Genomic DNA, 15,643 nt, shown 5'->3' with positions numbered 1-15,643 from the left:
TCTCAGCCTCGTTACAATATGTACATTTGAACTTTCTATAGGAGGTTGTCGTTTTATAAAATGCAAATTGTCAAGTAACTTGAAGATTCCTCATTTTCTGTGGGATGTTTTTATTTTCAGTACTTTTGCTAAATCAGCCCTGTTGGTGACAAAGTACGAGAACCTGGTACATTCATGAAACTGATATGTCTAGGAGTTGGACCAGCCTGTATTGTGCAGGTGTCATGTCTGCCTTCTCCCTCTTTTCCCGTAAGGAATTTTCCGAGTGTGACTGGCCTCTGTCAGTGCCTCAGAGCTCCATGGAGTCGCATCTGTGCCCCCTGGGGATGTTCATGTAACTAGAGAACTGTTTTGTAGTTAAATATCTATGCGACAGAAAGCTCTGAGGTTGTGCAGAGGGCTGCAGGCAGTCACTATGGGGGGTTTGAGCCCTGCAGGAGATTAAACACTCGCTTAGCTTCATTAGCTCCCAAGTCACGTAAAAACGACTCCAGCTACCTGCACGTCACATTTCTTCCTAAAAACACCAGCAGTACCTCCCAGCGATAGCCGGGCTCCTGCTTCATTAGTCTTCGGGGATCAGGGCACGGAGGGGGAGGGATGTGTCAAGTGGTGCTTTGGTCTTAGGTTCAGCAGCCGAGGCAAGCTGCAACCTTGAGAGACATGTGCTTCATTTGCAGATAGAGAACTACCTGCTGCGGAACCACGAGACCAGGAAGTACCTGCAGGAGCAGGCCTACCGCCTGCAGCAAGGCATCGTCAGCAGCACCACGCAGCAGGTGAGGGGCCCGATGCTCGCTGCCCCCACCCTTCTGCACCTGTCACGGCCGGGGCGACTGTAAGAACGACAAGTGTTAGTGGGGTTTGGGGGACTATGCACAGGGAGGAAGATGCAGGCTAATCCTAGCGCTAATTTCACACTTTTGCTCGGTGGTGGGGTTCGTGCCTTTCAGAGGGTCAGGAAGGTGCATTGTAGATCGAAGCACAGAAAGTAGGAGCTCACAGCAGCAGATGATGCAATCGGAGGGTAATCCAATGGCCGCCTTGCGGACGTTCTGTTTCTAGGCCTTCGGACTTCTGAGCATGAAACAAATTCCCAGATTCTTCTGAGTAGTGAAGATTTTGTTGATATTAATTAAAACTTAAGTGCTGAAGAGAAACTCAAATGCTTTTCTCTTTTCTGTACTCAATGTGAGGGAGGAAAAGAGGCTTCTAATAATTTAAAAAGTGTGGAATATTTTCCCCTAAAAATACCCATCAAACTCAAGGATTGTAAGGTATTTGAGGAAAACTCACAGCATGTGTCACAGGAAGAGCAAAACAGACGACAGCGCTGAGCCGAGGTAGTGCACAAAAGTGGACTTCGATGGACCGCTGAGAAGGGCGCCCTCGCAGAGCAGGGGGCGGTGCTCAGCACCTGGATGCGAGACTGTGGCAGAGCCTCGGGCGCCCTGACGGGCTCACGGGAAGCTTTTTTTGGGGGGGCGGGGAGAAAAAGTGGAGGAAACCTTTAACGTGCACTAAAAAGGCAGATGAAAACTACATCAGAGAGCTGAGAAGTTCCAAGTGACCGACAGCTCTCTCATAGGAATGGAAAAATTTAAAAAAAGAAATAATAGAAAAAATTGGGCAAGTGTGAAAATAATGGAAAACAGGAGTTTTGGGTTGAAGTGACCTATGAAAATGGATCAGAATGAACAGTCAAAAGACCCTCCGCTAGACTCATCCCGGCCAGAACACCTGGAATGAAAAAACCCGAAAGCGTTCCAGAGAGAATGAACGGGAATCTTGCCAGGGAGCCGGGACCGTTCCTTGGCCTCATCCCAGCTGCTAGAAGCAAACAGGTCATTAGTGTCATTCAGAGGGCGACTTACTGGACATTTTAGTGGACTAAGAATTCTATACCTAGCTCTCTCATCAGTGGACGTGAAAGCAGAATAACAATATCTCCAGACGTGGACCCAGAAATTTCACCCCCACTTCCCATATGAAGTCTTTTGAGGAATTTCTTTAGCATATCAAAGAAAATCAGGAAGTATATACAGTGAGGTACAAATTAGAAACTATAGCAAAAAATAAAATCATAAAAAGTTATAAAAACTGGAATAAGCTTTTAAAAATTGTCACTTTGGAATTAAATTTGTTTCTCTATGGCTCCCATAATCATAACTCTGTAGCTGCATTTTAGTGGGTTTAAAATTTTAATACCAACTTAGACAAAAAGGAAAAATCGAATCATTGTTACAACAAAAATTATTGTTCCACGAAATTAAAATCAGGCATTGAAATGGGAGAAAGGTGAGTGGTAGTGTACACGTGTGCTAGTTTTTATTTTTTATAATTTAGAATGAAAAATACAAAAAGAAGCCTACTGTTTAAATTCAAGATGGCAGCCAGAAGAATGGAAAGAGCAACAGGTCCTCCCAAGTGCTCTCCGAGGGTGGAGAGGGACTGACTGGCAGGGACGGTGCCGTCCTGTGAGACGGTGTGTGTCGCTCGCACGTTTCCCTGCATGAGGCAGGGGCGGTTTTACATTTTGTTGCTGCTTCATATTGAGAGAGGATGAAGGAAGGGCGCCCGTGATAAAAGCCTCGTGGGGAGTGTTCCTAGTCGGTGAAATTTCTAGGGTGACTGTGGGCAGACGTTCGAGAGAGGATGGTTCTGTCACCTGGGCGACTCGGTGGCTTTTGTGCCCTTCCTCTTCCCAGCATCGTCTGAACATGCCGCAGTCAGCAGGTGTTATTTGCATAAAAGTAAAGCGACGCATGTTGAGAAAAATAATTATGAATGTTTGTGAAGTGACAGGGAGTCTTGGGAAAATAGCATTATTTTGACATTACCAGAGCCTTGATTTTTTCTCCTGCAAGGGACTAATTTCAGCTGAGTGCTTGGTGGGTTCCTGTCACTTCCCAGGTTCCGTGCTTCACGTTGGAGGTGCAGAGAGCACTGCAGCCAGACCCTCGGATTCCCTTAGCAGCTCTCATAACACAGGCGTCTCCGCCTACAGTGTGCTTCTGACTTCTCCCTCGTTCATGGCAGCTGCTTCTCTTTCTTTAAAGATTTATTTATTTATTTATCTTTAGACAGAAGGGAAGGGAGGGAAAAGAGAGGGAGAGAAACACCAATGTGTGGTTGCCTTTCCAAGGCCCGGCCTGCATCAACCCAGGCATGTGCCCTGATGGGAATCGAACCGGCAACCCTTTGGTTTTCAGGCCCTTGCTCAGTCCACTGAGCCAGACCAGCCAGGGATACAAGCTGCCTTTTCTAAGCCAGAGTGGGGACCAGGATCCCATCAGTTTTCCTGGCGTTGATGTCGCCCAAGGTTTCTTCTGTGAACAGATACACTAGTAATGGGCCGTGAGCGGCCCTCTCGGATATTTCAGCTGGAAGAAGTTTCCATCCTCATTTGTTCTGTTTCCTTCCACCCGAACCCTGGCCGGGCTCCCCGGAACGCTGGTGGTCACCTCCGCGTGTGGGCAGATGATAGACAGGATATGTGTGAAGGTCCAGGACCACCTCAACTCCCTGCGCAACTGCATGGGGGACGCCGTCCAGGAGGACGTGAAGGCCGCGGAACGGCTGATGCGGGACGCGAAGAACTCCAAGACGGTGAGTTTCCGTGCAGGCTGCGTGGGCGTCTTACGTAATAACAAGGTGTTTAAACTTCAATTTTGGAAACTAGTTCCAGCTTTCCTTACCTTTCTACCGATGTCCAAGGTTGCGCACAAGAGCAGAGTGAGGTGGATCCCTCTTGGCCTCCGTTCTGCGCCCCTTGCAGCACAGAGAGGGACATGATTACAAAGGCCACCTTCGGGCGCCAAGTCACCCGGAGGCAGTTGGGGTTTAAACGATAACAACTCAACCATTCTTCCACTTGCCAATGATTGAAGGACACTCTCCCCGTCACCTGAAAGAAGCCTCTCTCATGGTAGAATTTGTCCCCGAATTTGTCCCCAGACCTGGTTCTGGCTCAGCTGTTGGAGTCACACACTCATTGGTGACTGTCCTGAGTAGGAGGGACCCTGGGGCTCAGTCAGATGGACACAAGGTGCAAGCGAATGCCCTGTCCTGGTGGTTCCCACGCTGGGCCTCAGTTTCTTGATCTGCCCGGAGGACCTCTGATCAGGAATGGTTTTGTAAGCCTGACACACTTCTCCGCCCTTTGCACTAGGCTCTGCAGGACTTCGGTGCTTACGTGTGTACGACGGGTGTTCTTTTGTTTTTCTCGCAGTTGTTGCCAAACTTGTACCACGTCGGCAGCACGTCCTGGGCGGGAGCCAGTGGCCTGCTGTCCAGCCCCATTCAGGAGACGCTGGAGTCCATGGCCGGAGAGGTGACGAGGGTGGTCGACGAGCAGCTGAAGGTTTGTGATTTCTGTGATCTTGGAAACGACGCTGTCACGCCTTCGCTGTGTGTGATAGCATTTCATGCCGTAGCCGCCTGCATGTCATAGATTTGTGTGCGTGTGTGCTCACCTGTACACACCTGTACACACCTGCACGAGTTGTCCTAATGGAACACTGTCTTTTCCCGCTTCATTTTGGAGCAACTTCTTCTCTGGTGAGCTCTGTTGGATAAGTGTCTGTCAGTGCCCCGCCCCAGCCCAAAGGGCTTGTGGAGTGTTCACTTTTATGTGGATCTGCAGCTGTTCTCTGGAACTGCAGGGAATTGCCAGTTTTGCCACACCCTTACCAACATTAAGTATGCTGACCTTTTACTACTTGTCTCGTGGGTTGGAAGAAACCTCTGTTTGTGCTTTGGATTTCTTTAATGGCCAGTGATGCCTCGAGTAGTTTTGCTGCCCATCCTGTTCCTTCTTTTGTTTTCGTATATCACCTACTTTCCTCCTTTGAAGTGTCTGCGAGAGCTGCTCATACACCGAGGCTTGGTGGGTCTCAGATCTAAGTGGCACACGGTGGCAGGGACGTCCCCGTCCTGTCCCCGTCCCCGCCCCCTCTTCCTCTGTTCAGACTGGTCACAGCCACGAAACTCAGTGTCTTTGGTCTGCCTCCTCTTGTGCCTTGGGGGTCGGCTCTTGCTAGTTAGTCCCTGTTGAGAGGCAGCAGATGGAAGGTCTGAATTTTTATAAGCCTGAAATAATATGAATATATTTAGGACCCAATAGTTTTCAGCCATTCTCCACACATTTTGACGCCCAGCTTCCCGGCCCCGAGCTGAGTCCCCACTGCTCTTCAGCCTCACAAGCAGGGCCCACCTTTCTCTCCCTCTCACCGTCTCCGCTGTCCCAGCTCCTAAACGGACCCTTTTTTCTGTTTCCCACACGCTTGGTTTCTTTAGTCTCCATCCTTTTGGGGTTCAAGGTCCTCGCCCTTCATGGCAAATCCTCAATCACAGATTCTTAGTGAAATCTCTCTCACCAATTTCCTTTTAACTGTGTATGACAGACAGCTTTCACTGGCTGACAGCCAGCTTTCCCTTCCGTTTACCTGGTAAGTGCTCCTCATTTTACTGTTTTTTAAAAATTTCATTTTGCGTCTTTATGTGGCCTCCCAGTGTCTTGCTTTTCTTCAGCTTATGCAAGAAACATGGATCTTCACTCCAATCAGTATTCCGTTTGTCATTAAATTGCTAGGGTCCTTGTTTATCTCACTACTATCATCCAATTTTTCTGGCTAAAAGTGTCCTTTTTGCTGTTTCCCAAATTCTCTATAGTTAACATGTGATGTTCTCAAAAGCTAAAGTGGATGGATTTTTTTCTAAGTTTCATTTATTTATTTTTAGAGAGAGGGAAGGGGAGGGAGAAAGAGGAGAGAAATATCAATGTGTGGTTGCCTCTCGTGGGCCGCCTACTGGGGACTCAACCAGCAACCCAGGCGTGTGTCCTGACTGGGAATCGAACCAGCGACCCTTTGGTTTCAGGCTGGTGCTCTGAACCGCACCAGCCAGGGCAGATTAATTTTATAAAAATATATTTTTATCATAGTGAATTAGAAAATGGGAGCTGAAGGCCCAGATTTGTGTCCTGGGTTTGCTGCTGCCAGCTGGCTCCAAGCAAGTCGCCTTGCTTGGTGGCCCGAGCTTCTTTGCGCCGGATGGGCTTGATCTCAAGATGATTGGGGTCTTCCCAGCTTTCCTGTTGGGTCGTCCTGTGTGATGACCAGCAGTAGGTACTTTGAATGTTGCATGAGAATAATTTTAAATAGCTCTTTGAGCCATTTAAAACAAAATACTATTTCAGGAAAGAAAAAGAAATGGCCAGAGGAGCCAGCCTTCTTAGCAAACTTCCTGAGGAGAAAGCAGTCAGCTTGGAAAAATTCTTTCTTTCAGGGGAGGTGGTATTTTCTCTGGACTGGCCTGTTTTAAGGATTTAAAAAACAACAGCTCTCTCCTGGTTTTCCCTTTTCTTGGTAGTAACATTTATTCCTGGGGTAATGGATGAATAAGGGAGATTTGAACGTTTTAACATAAAAGAAACATTCATTTTTTTTCTTCTGGACTTAAATTTTAAGAGTGCTTATGTTGGCCTTGGAGAGTCTTGATTTCACTCAGGGCTTAAATGGTAAAACACTTCCCCGGTCAGTTTTGGATTTACTAAGGAAATGAGGCTTGGGGGGGGTGCGGGCTGGAATTTGGCAAGTGGTAACCCAGCCTGGCCGGAAGGTTCTCTGAGTGTTCTTGCTTTCCTGCCCTTTGTGTTTCCCGAGCGAAAGGAGGAACGATTTCAGAGCTTCAGTTTGGACGTTGAGTGTGCGAGTGTGGCTGCTGTGTGAAGGGTGTCAGTCCAATGCCTTTGATCAGTGTATGGGACAATGACAATAACGCCTGGTTGGTGCTATAAAATTAAAAAGAAATACAAGTGAATGCTAGACATGGCCATTGACGGCGGTGAGGAGTGAGCGGAAGCAGGTTGGCTCCTGGTTTTACTCTGGAAAAGGTCGATGTCAGACCTGCATCGTCTGGTCCAATTGACCAGACGTGTGCTCACTGAAATTTAAATCGATTAAACAAAACCTGAGGTTCAGTTTCTCAGTTGCCCTGCCCACGTTTGAAACACTTGACGGCCCCATGTGGCCAGGAGGCAGCGCCGACGATCCCATCGTCTCAGTCCTGTGGGGCAGTGCGGCCTTGGACGTAACGTCTGCATGTAAGATTTCCAGTGGGAGCATTGCAGCGGGGGCTCCAGGCCAGGGGTCGAACCGCATGCTGGGGTGGGGGGCGCTAGGGAGTCTGTGGGGTTGTCTCAGGTTGTCCCAGCAGCTCCAGGGACAGGTGGCCGTGACCCTGATGTCCCACAAGGCCAGGCTCAGTAACAGGAGGGTTTTGGGGGACTTCCCTGTGGCTGTCCCACCTGCCCCCCCCTGCTTCCCATGCCTTCTCATACACCGCGTGGGGAAGGCCCTGGCGGGGGCACCGTGCCGTGCCTGTGAACATGTGAGTGGACAGACCACTGCGCCCATCCGTCCATGATGCTGCTGAGTCAGCCTCAACCACGCTGCGGCGCTGATTGAACATGCCCGGCGTTCACCTTGGGGTCCCGGCCTGAGGAGCCGCACCTCTGAGGCAGATCAGTAATGTCGTCTCTGGTAGACTCGACTTTTCCGTCTGCTGGACACTGCGCCGAGCACCTTACAGGTGACTGTTACCTCATCTTCAGCGATCCCCCAAGGCAGGAGCTTCCTGACTTGCCATTTTACAGATGGAGAAAGGAAAACTGAGATCAGGGACTGGGCCCAAGTCACTCTGCGAGGATTCGGATTTAGGTCAGACGCGCAGCCCCCAGCCCCCTCGGCTCACCCACTTCAGCTGTGAAAGGCCATCTCGCCGTCCTCACGGAGGCCGGAGGACAGGCTGTGCCGAGACGTTTGTCAGCCTCTCGGGTGTCCCTGTGTGATTGCTGTTGTCCGTGTGTCCATGTGTCCGTGTGTCTGTGTCCGTGTGTGAGTGAGTGCCGACTGCTGCTGTTAATGTTTTATTCACAACATGCTCCGTCCATGTTTTGTCCGTCATGTCCTTGCTGTTGTTAGGACAGTGAAAACTGTGCCTGACTCTAAAGCTTTTCTTTAAAAAGAGGAAAACTGGCCATCATCTGTACTTTTCTGTCTCTGCGGCTTGACAGATTGGTGGGTCCCCCGATTTGCAGTTCCTGTGACTTGCAGAACCACACGAGCGTTCAGATCTGGCGTGCTGTTCAGGGAGCGAGTGTGCATGGACGTGAAAGAACCGCATGGAGGGGGAGTGGGGTGCCAGGGCTGGTCGGTGTCTTTCTGAATGTCCTCTCGATGCCTCAGTGCCGAGCAAGCAGGGCCACCCTCACGGGGCAGATGCTGTGTGACTTAAAGGGGTTGAGTCCCCGAAACCCCAACCATCCACTGTCACTGGCCCCCTGGCGCAGCTTCGAGGTCTCGGCCGTGTCCCTGGGCTCAGAGGGCGCATCCTCTGTGACCGCTTCTCCGTGGATGGCAGCGCCCCTGTGGTCCGCCTTGCCCCTCACTCTGCTGCATTGCAGGCGCTGCTGGAGTCCATGGTGGATGCTGCCGAGAGCCTGTGCCCCCACGTGCTGAAGAAGGCCCACCTCCGGCAGGACCTGCTGCAGGCCAGCACCGAGAAACTCTCCATCCCCCGGACCTTCGTGAAGAACGTCCTTCTGGAGCAGTCCGGGGTGGACATCCTCAACAAGATCAGGTAGGTGTGCCTCACAAGGCCCACGACCCCGCATGGTGCGTGCGGTGTGTCCCATGGCAGGGACTCTGCACGGTGTCGCCGTGCATCTGACATTTCCAGGTAAGGCACCACACGTGGGCTCGTGCCCGAAGAGCAAATGTTCTGTTTTTCATAGTGGGACACACATCCGTGGTCCCGCTTTTTCTTGCTGCGGAAGCTTGTCTTCCGCTGTCCTAAAGCACTCAGTGAGGACTGGGATCCCTCTGTTCCTTCCCTCCAAACCCTCGGGGCTTATAAATGAACAGCCTGAGAGGGCAGAGCGGCCCCTCGGACGTCACCACACGGTCCCGCCGGCCTCCGGCCTCCGTCGGTGGCTTGGCGATGCCGTGAACGTGCAGGTGGTGCTCTGGACCGCGTGTGTTGGTTTCTGCTTCCGACCAGCAACCGACTTGTCTGGATTTTTACACCCAGACTTTGGGGTGGTCGCCAGCCTTTCAAGGAAGCTCAGCTAACTCTCTTTCTGATTCTTACTTGGGGAATCACAGCATGAGACCCCCCACTTCAGGAATGTCTTAACTTTCCCATTTTAACCATTTCTGAGTCTTGACATTTAGATGCAGCACAAATACCAGCTCTTATCTGAAAAGTCGTGAGCTGTGCAAACACATAATGCTGTTGCTAAATGACAGCCTGCAAGAAAAATGAGAGTTAAAATCAAAATAAGCCCCAAACTATGTGACCCTAATCTAGAAATCCGCAGCCAGCCCCTCCCAGCCGTCGTGGAACTCTGAGGGTGGAGGACTCTGAGCAGCTGCACAGTCTCGCGTCTGGGATGCAGCTGGGCTGCTCTCAACTGTACTTGAACAACAATAAAAAAAAAAAAGAGGAAAAAAATAATAGTAAAAAAAGATTTTAGCCCCTTCTTAGCTGAGTTGTAAGACAACTGAAGGGACTTGGGGAATTTAGGAAGCGCTGCGTGGGTTTGCAGGGCCCCACCGACCAGCGAGTGGATGAGCTGCAGCCCTTCCCGGGTGTGCATGCGCTTCTACAGTCTACAGCTTCAGGAATTGTACCGGAGCCTTGTCAGCACCAAGGGGGAGATGCGCTGACCGCCATTCTGTCACGACAGCGGGTCGGGCCGCCACAGTGCATGACCTGATGGCGTCATTGGAACCCCCAGTGCTGTCAGGTGGGGCGCGTCCCTGGAAAGGGGCCAGTCCTGAAAGGCGAGGAGCCAGTCCAAGTCCTGACGTCAGTGAGTCGGTTAGAAGCCACGGGCTCCTCCCTGGGCATCGTGTCACCCATGATCCTGAGCGCCGAGAGGATGCACACGCACGCACATGCTTGCGCATGCTCACACATACACATGTGCACAACACAAACACGTGTTCTCTCTCTCTCTCTCTCTCACACACACACACACACACACGGGTGAATATGTGCAGGTGTCGGTTGGGTCATTCCCTCTGAAACCGTGCAGACGGGACGTTCTGGAGGCATCCGGCAGCAGAATGGCAGAGCATTCCGGGGCGTTACAAATGCTCACTCAGGACTCCTTTCTGGTGCTGCTGTGTGAAGTACACGACCCACCCCTCGCATCGGAGACCGAGGGAGGGGGAGGAAAAGGGAAACGACTGACTGTGGTTTTGTGAGGAAGTGAAATCCGCAAACCTGCCTACGGAGCGTCAGAGGTGGCGCTGGTGAAAACCGGACTCCAGGCCCCTCTGCAAACCGGGGTGGGGCCCGGTCATCCGTGTTTCTAGGAGGAGACCCGGCGAGTCTTACCAGCGGACACCTGTGGAATAACAAACTATCGGATAAACCAAATAGCTACCGAGGCCTTGTTTGGAGACAGAAATTAAAGCACGGTCCTTCGCCTGCAGCCCAGGAGGGGTTTTAGCGTAGGCACCAAGGAATCAGCACTGGGAAGGTGTCTCCCAGCGTGGGACACCTTCCCGGGCGGGGGGACCTCCGTGCAGATTGGCCCCTTCCACTTGGGAAGGTTCTCCCTGTTACACAAATAGCCTTTCCACTTCAGTTTTACAATGAAATAATACCATTTTGGAAAGTCCTTCCCCTGCTCTAAAAGCCTGACTTCACAAGCAAGCCTGGGAGGCGATGCTGGGCTGTGGGGAGAAGTGTCTCCAGCATAAGGGCCCTTCCACGCACTGCTCCTCAAATCGCCTCCGTGCATTTGCGCTGCGTTTCAGACTGAAGCCTCGCCGGGAATTTGAACCCGTGGGGGCAGCAGGCGGCCACAGTGCTCCCCGTCAGGTCGGCTCCCCGACCGGAGCCTGAGCGGCTGAGTTGTTTATTACTGAAAACTGCCAGCCACTCTCTGGTGTCTCGGCACCTTTTCAAAAAAAATGTTTGTTTAATCCTCGCCCAGGGGTCTAGTTTTACTGAATTTAGAGAGAGAAGAAGAGAGAGAGAGAGAGACCGATGTGAGAGAGAACCATTGATCGGTCGCCTTCTGTACGTGCCCCGACCGGGAATCAAACCCGGGGAGACGCTCCAACCAACCGAGACACCCACCCAGGGCTGTCTGGGTAGCTTCTTAAGTCAGGACAAGAGACGCTAAAACTGAGCATTTGGCGATGTTTGCTCATAAAAGACAGGACAGCCGTGAATGTGTGACTGTTCCTGAAGTGAGGTGGTGAGGCAGGGCAGACACGGCGTCTCAGGTGCTGGGGCTTCGTAGGAGGGTTTCCAGAAGGCGGGGATATGTGTCCAGAGCAATAAGCGAGGCTTCGCCACCAGACTGGACTTGCTTCGCTGGCCACAGCCTGGTTTGTTTTCATTTCTGTCAATGGGCGGATTGTTCCCGACCACACGGGGCATGTGGTTCCCATTACGTTGGTCTTTTTCCAGATGTTTCTTCTGCCGCTAAGCCGGGAACTTGGAGAGGGCAGAGGCCGGGCGAATTGGTAAAGGCAGCCTGTTGCCTGTGTGTTTATGGCAGTGTTGAAGGCTTACTTTTGGAAGTCCTCGTCCCTGTTCACACATCCCCGTGTCCTGCCCGCCGACCTCACCCACGTGGCGCCCGGCGCGGCTGACGCCTTCCCACTGCCCCAGCTAAAACGCCTCCCTGCCCTTTGGGTTTCTCGCAGTGAAGTGAAGTTGACGGTGGCCTCCTTCCTGTCCGACCGAATCGTGGACGAAATTCTGGACGCCCTTTCGCACAGCCACCACAAACTGGTGAGTGCCCTGCCCCCCTCGAGCAGCACGTCCCGTCTCTGTCTGCGGGAACGAAGGGCGCCATCGGCCAGGCGGGTGGGCCCTTTCCTGTGTTTTGGCAGCTTTCGGGGTGAAGACCCCAGCTCTCCCCCTTCCATTTCTGCGTCCCTTCGAGGGAGCATCTTAGACGCCCTGCAGAGGGAATTCAGGGAAGGCAGAAGCAGCAGCCCCTAGAACTCTTGTCCGTTTAAGACGCCAACCAGCGGCGCGGGGGGAGATGATGGGAGGAGACTTAGATCTGAAAATAAGATTTGTTAATTTTTTATGTTTTGATCTCTGCCATCTATTTTATGTTACGTCCTTGGCATTGATTTGACCGGGGTCACTGGCTAACGCGATCACACACAGGTCTCAGGCGCCCAGGCTCACAGCACATCCCTGTACACCGCACTGTGTGTTCACTACCCCGTCACGTCTCGTCCACCACCATTTCTCCCCCACACCCTCCTCCCACGCCCCCCAGGTTAAGATTGTTCTAAATACTAGTTAATTTGTCTGGGCTCATTTTGCTGGTTTCTGATGTGATCATTTGAGAATGGACTGTTCTTGAAAGCACTCAGGAGGGGAAATGTTTGGAGACCAGAGGAAATGCAGGAGCGAGGCAGCCGCGTTCTGGGGCTGTGCTGTGGCCGGGCGCCCCACCAGCCTCTGGGCGGCCCCAGGGGGCAAAGGCCAACTTCTCCCTCCAGAGACTGGTTCTTCCCTGAGGCAGGGCCTGCACCCCCAGTGTCTACTGGGGAAGGGGATCAGCGCCCTCAGGCTTCTCGAAGGTCAGGCTCCAAGGACCCGTGGGAGCTGCGTGTCTCGCACGTCAGCGAGCTGGTGCGGTCGAAATCTCCCAAGTGGGTTACGACGTTTCTCCAGAGAAAAATGTCAGGTGGACGTTGCGTTGTCAGGTGAGGCTGGAGGACACCAGCACGAGGGGACAGTGACAGCTTCGTCCCCATGAGGCACATAGTATGAGTGTTTTGAAAAAAAATTAATGTCAGGAAAATACACAAGTCTGTCCTCTAAAATCTAGAAGATAAGCTGGACCTCTCCAGCCTGCTACTCAGATCTGCCGCGGGCTGGAGCCAGCCCACCAGTGGTCGGCGACTAGTCCCTGCCAGTGTTAGCTCAGCCGGCAGGGGGACCGTGGAGAAACTTCTAGAGCAGTTTGACATGGCCACCCTATGCACATGCAGGGTGTGTTTCTGATTTTTTAATTTTTATTGTATTTCACCAACCTATTAGTGTGTGGCAAGTTGGAAGTATAAAAACCTGGTTTATTAACAACACGTTTGAGCCACATGAATTCCCAGTTTGTGCCACAGTGAAGAGCTACATTATGGCCCACAGCTCCCAATTCACACTTGTTTTTTTAAAAATAAGCAGAAGCAGAGTCGGTAGCGCAGCCTTTATAGAAAAGTTTGTCCAGAAGCACAGCTCCTGGGACCGCCTCAAAGGCCCCCTGGCTGGCGCGGGGCCTGGGCCTCGGATCCAGCGACCGTACGTGGGAACCACGCGGAAAGTTTGGACGGTCCCTCTTTGTCCTTCTTGAAGAATTTAGCTACTCAGAAAGGACTGACTTTCTTTTTTTTTTTTTTTTACATTGTATAAAGAAAGTGGCTTTTCTGCATAAAAAGGTTGGAATGCCTCCTGGTGGATATACTCTTGTGAGTGTTTTTGAGATAGGAAGTTGAGTTAAATCTCTCCAGCTTCAGGAAAAGGGGCACAATACCTCTTCAGGAAAACAAATGCCTATGTTGTGTATGTTTGCATCCGTGTGGTGAAGATGGTGTTTTTCAAAAAATAAAGCCTCAAAGACATTCTTTAAAAAAAGGAGATTTTGTCTTTTCCGGGTAAACACTGTGCCCTCCAAAGAAAGACACCGAGAGAGGTGAGTTAGTCTGGCGGGAGCGTGTGAAGGGTGGTCGTTAGCCACGTTCACCATTGGGCACCGTCCTGGGGAGTCCAGCCACCCGCCGGTCCCGCATCCATGGTTCATTTGCGCTGTGTTGACTCCCCAGACCGAGCACTTCACCCGGCGGGGCAGGACCCTCGCTGTGGCCGAGGCCCCGGACGTGGAGCTGGCTGAGGAGAAGCCCGCTAGGCGCCCCGTGCCTGCGGCGGAGGAGCTCACGGAGGTGGAGCGCCTGGAAGACCTGGACACCTGCATGGTAAGGCACGGGCTCCACGAGCCCTCGGCCCTCCCGGGCGCTGCCTGGTCTTTCAAAAGTCTCACCTGTGCGTGCAGACCAAAGAAAACTCCCCCAGAGACGATGCTTTCAGAGAGGTGTTGCTCTGCAGAGGCCTTAAGTGAAGCTATAAACCTGAAGTGTCAGGTCCCCACAAAGGCCACTGCTGAACTTTTTCTTTGTAATTTTGTGAAACTTTTCTTAGAGAGAACCCCCACCCGCCCCCCATCCCAAAGAAAAACTGAACATTTCAGTGAACGTAAAGCCTGCACCTGTCTCTGCGGCCCCAGTGGGAAATTCCTCAGTTAACGAGGACAGAGGGACTATTGAACTTAAAAAGGTCATTTCTGAAGGAAAATATCTTTAAATAAAGAAGCCATTAAAAAAATGCGGGGAAGGACCTTTCCCAGACAAAGTGTGTAGGGTGACTCTTTCTTGGTCCTATGGTTTCTTTTGTCTCTGCTACTTCTTCCTGTTTTGTTTTGGGGTTTTTTTAACACAATTTGGGGTGCACGTAATTTGCATTTCCTGTTAGTTCCTGCTCTGTTTCCTCCGTTCTGCAGCGGGAGGTGTTGATTCCTTCCCCACTTTCCTCATCTCCGTGGTGTCTCCATCTGGCCATGTGACTTGAGTATTCAGATTACTGGTGCTTTCCCCGCCCCCCCTCTGAGGACAATTGCACTTCAACCTTTATTTCATTATTTTAAAATGTGTATTCTCAGTGCAGTTACTTTTCACTTTACCACAGAAACAGTTGCATGAGCCGTTGTATTCCATTTGTCTTCATCTCTAGTCAATACTTCCACGTTTTACTCAAATACTTCTAGTAATCCCTCATCATGTGAGAAGGGGCTGGGGAGACCGGGTTTGGACTGCTGCTGTGCCCAGCCGTTTCTCCATCAGCATCTGGTTGTAGTAAGTGTGAGATGGGCTGTTGTTAAGGAATAGGATCTGTTTTTAACTTCCAAAACCAAGGATCTGACGCGGCCAAGGTTATTTTTCTAGCTCACAAGAAAACATAATGCTTGAAGTTGTTTCTTACTTACAAATCCCTTTTATCTTTTAAGGACTGTGAATAAAACAGCTGAGTGCCTTCAAATTAAACCTTATCCTCTACAAAGAGACTAGCACAGAAAGCCAGCAGTAAATCAGAATCCTAGATTTAAAGTAACATTCTAGTGTAATTAAAGATGGCAAAGAGTGTTCAATATAACTATCTGATTTTACAAATATATTTAGCATACGTGGAGTGAATCATCAAGGTTTTTTAAAGCTTGCCTCTCCAGCTTGTTGTGAATGTGTGTTTAATAAGTGTCTTAAATTCTGTCTACATTTGAGGCATTAGGAGTCGGCCACTGTGTTGTCGTAATTATTCCGACAGCTCTGAGGCTAGCCCTAAAGAAAATACCCGCATTTCGCCATGTATAATGCACGCGTCTGGTTTGTGTGCATTATACATGGGATTATTACATCCATGACATGTAATTATTATGCCCACGGATAATGTGCGTCCTTATTTTTCCCTCAAAAGTTTGGGCAAAAAAAGTGCCTATTAAACACGGCAAAATACAGTAAGTCACGGGAAATTATTTGAATCGAAAGGTTTG

At 50.9% G+C, this 15,643-nt stretch overlaps 1 protein-coding gene across 1 annotated transcript in view; it reads left to right on the top strand.

Moving 5' to 3' along the window:
- Positions 1 to 15,643, top strand: part of CARMIL1 (capping protein regulator and myosin 1 linker 1) — a 146,835-nt gene that overhangs the window by 104,029 nt on the left and 27,163 nt on the right. The window contains exons 24-29 of the mRNA XM_071219951.1: positions 681 to 779; positions 3,481 to 3,609; positions 4,232 to 4,363; positions 8,468 to 8,643; positions 11,733 to 11,820; positions 13,869 to 14,018. Of these exons, the coding sequence (XP_071076052.1) occupies positions 681 to 779; positions 3,481 to 3,609; positions 4,232 to 4,363; positions 8,468 to 8,643; positions 11,733 to 11,820; positions 13,869 to 14,018 (774 nt within the window). The remainder of the gene's footprint in view (positions 1 to 680; positions 780 to 3,480; positions 3,610 to 4,231; positions 4,364 to 8,467; positions 8,644 to 11,732; positions 11,821 to 13,868; positions 14,019 to 15,643) is intronic.

Source organism: Desmodus rotundus, chromosome 12 (assembly GCF_022682495.2).
Source record: "Desmodus rotundus isolate HL8 chromosome 12, HLdesRot8A.1, whole genome shotgun sequence".
Taxonomy (NCBI): Eukaryota; Metazoa; Chordata; class Mammalia; order Chiroptera; family Phyllostomidae; genus Desmodus; species Desmodus rotundus.
This window is presented reverse-complemented; position numbering and strand designations above follow the sequence as displayed.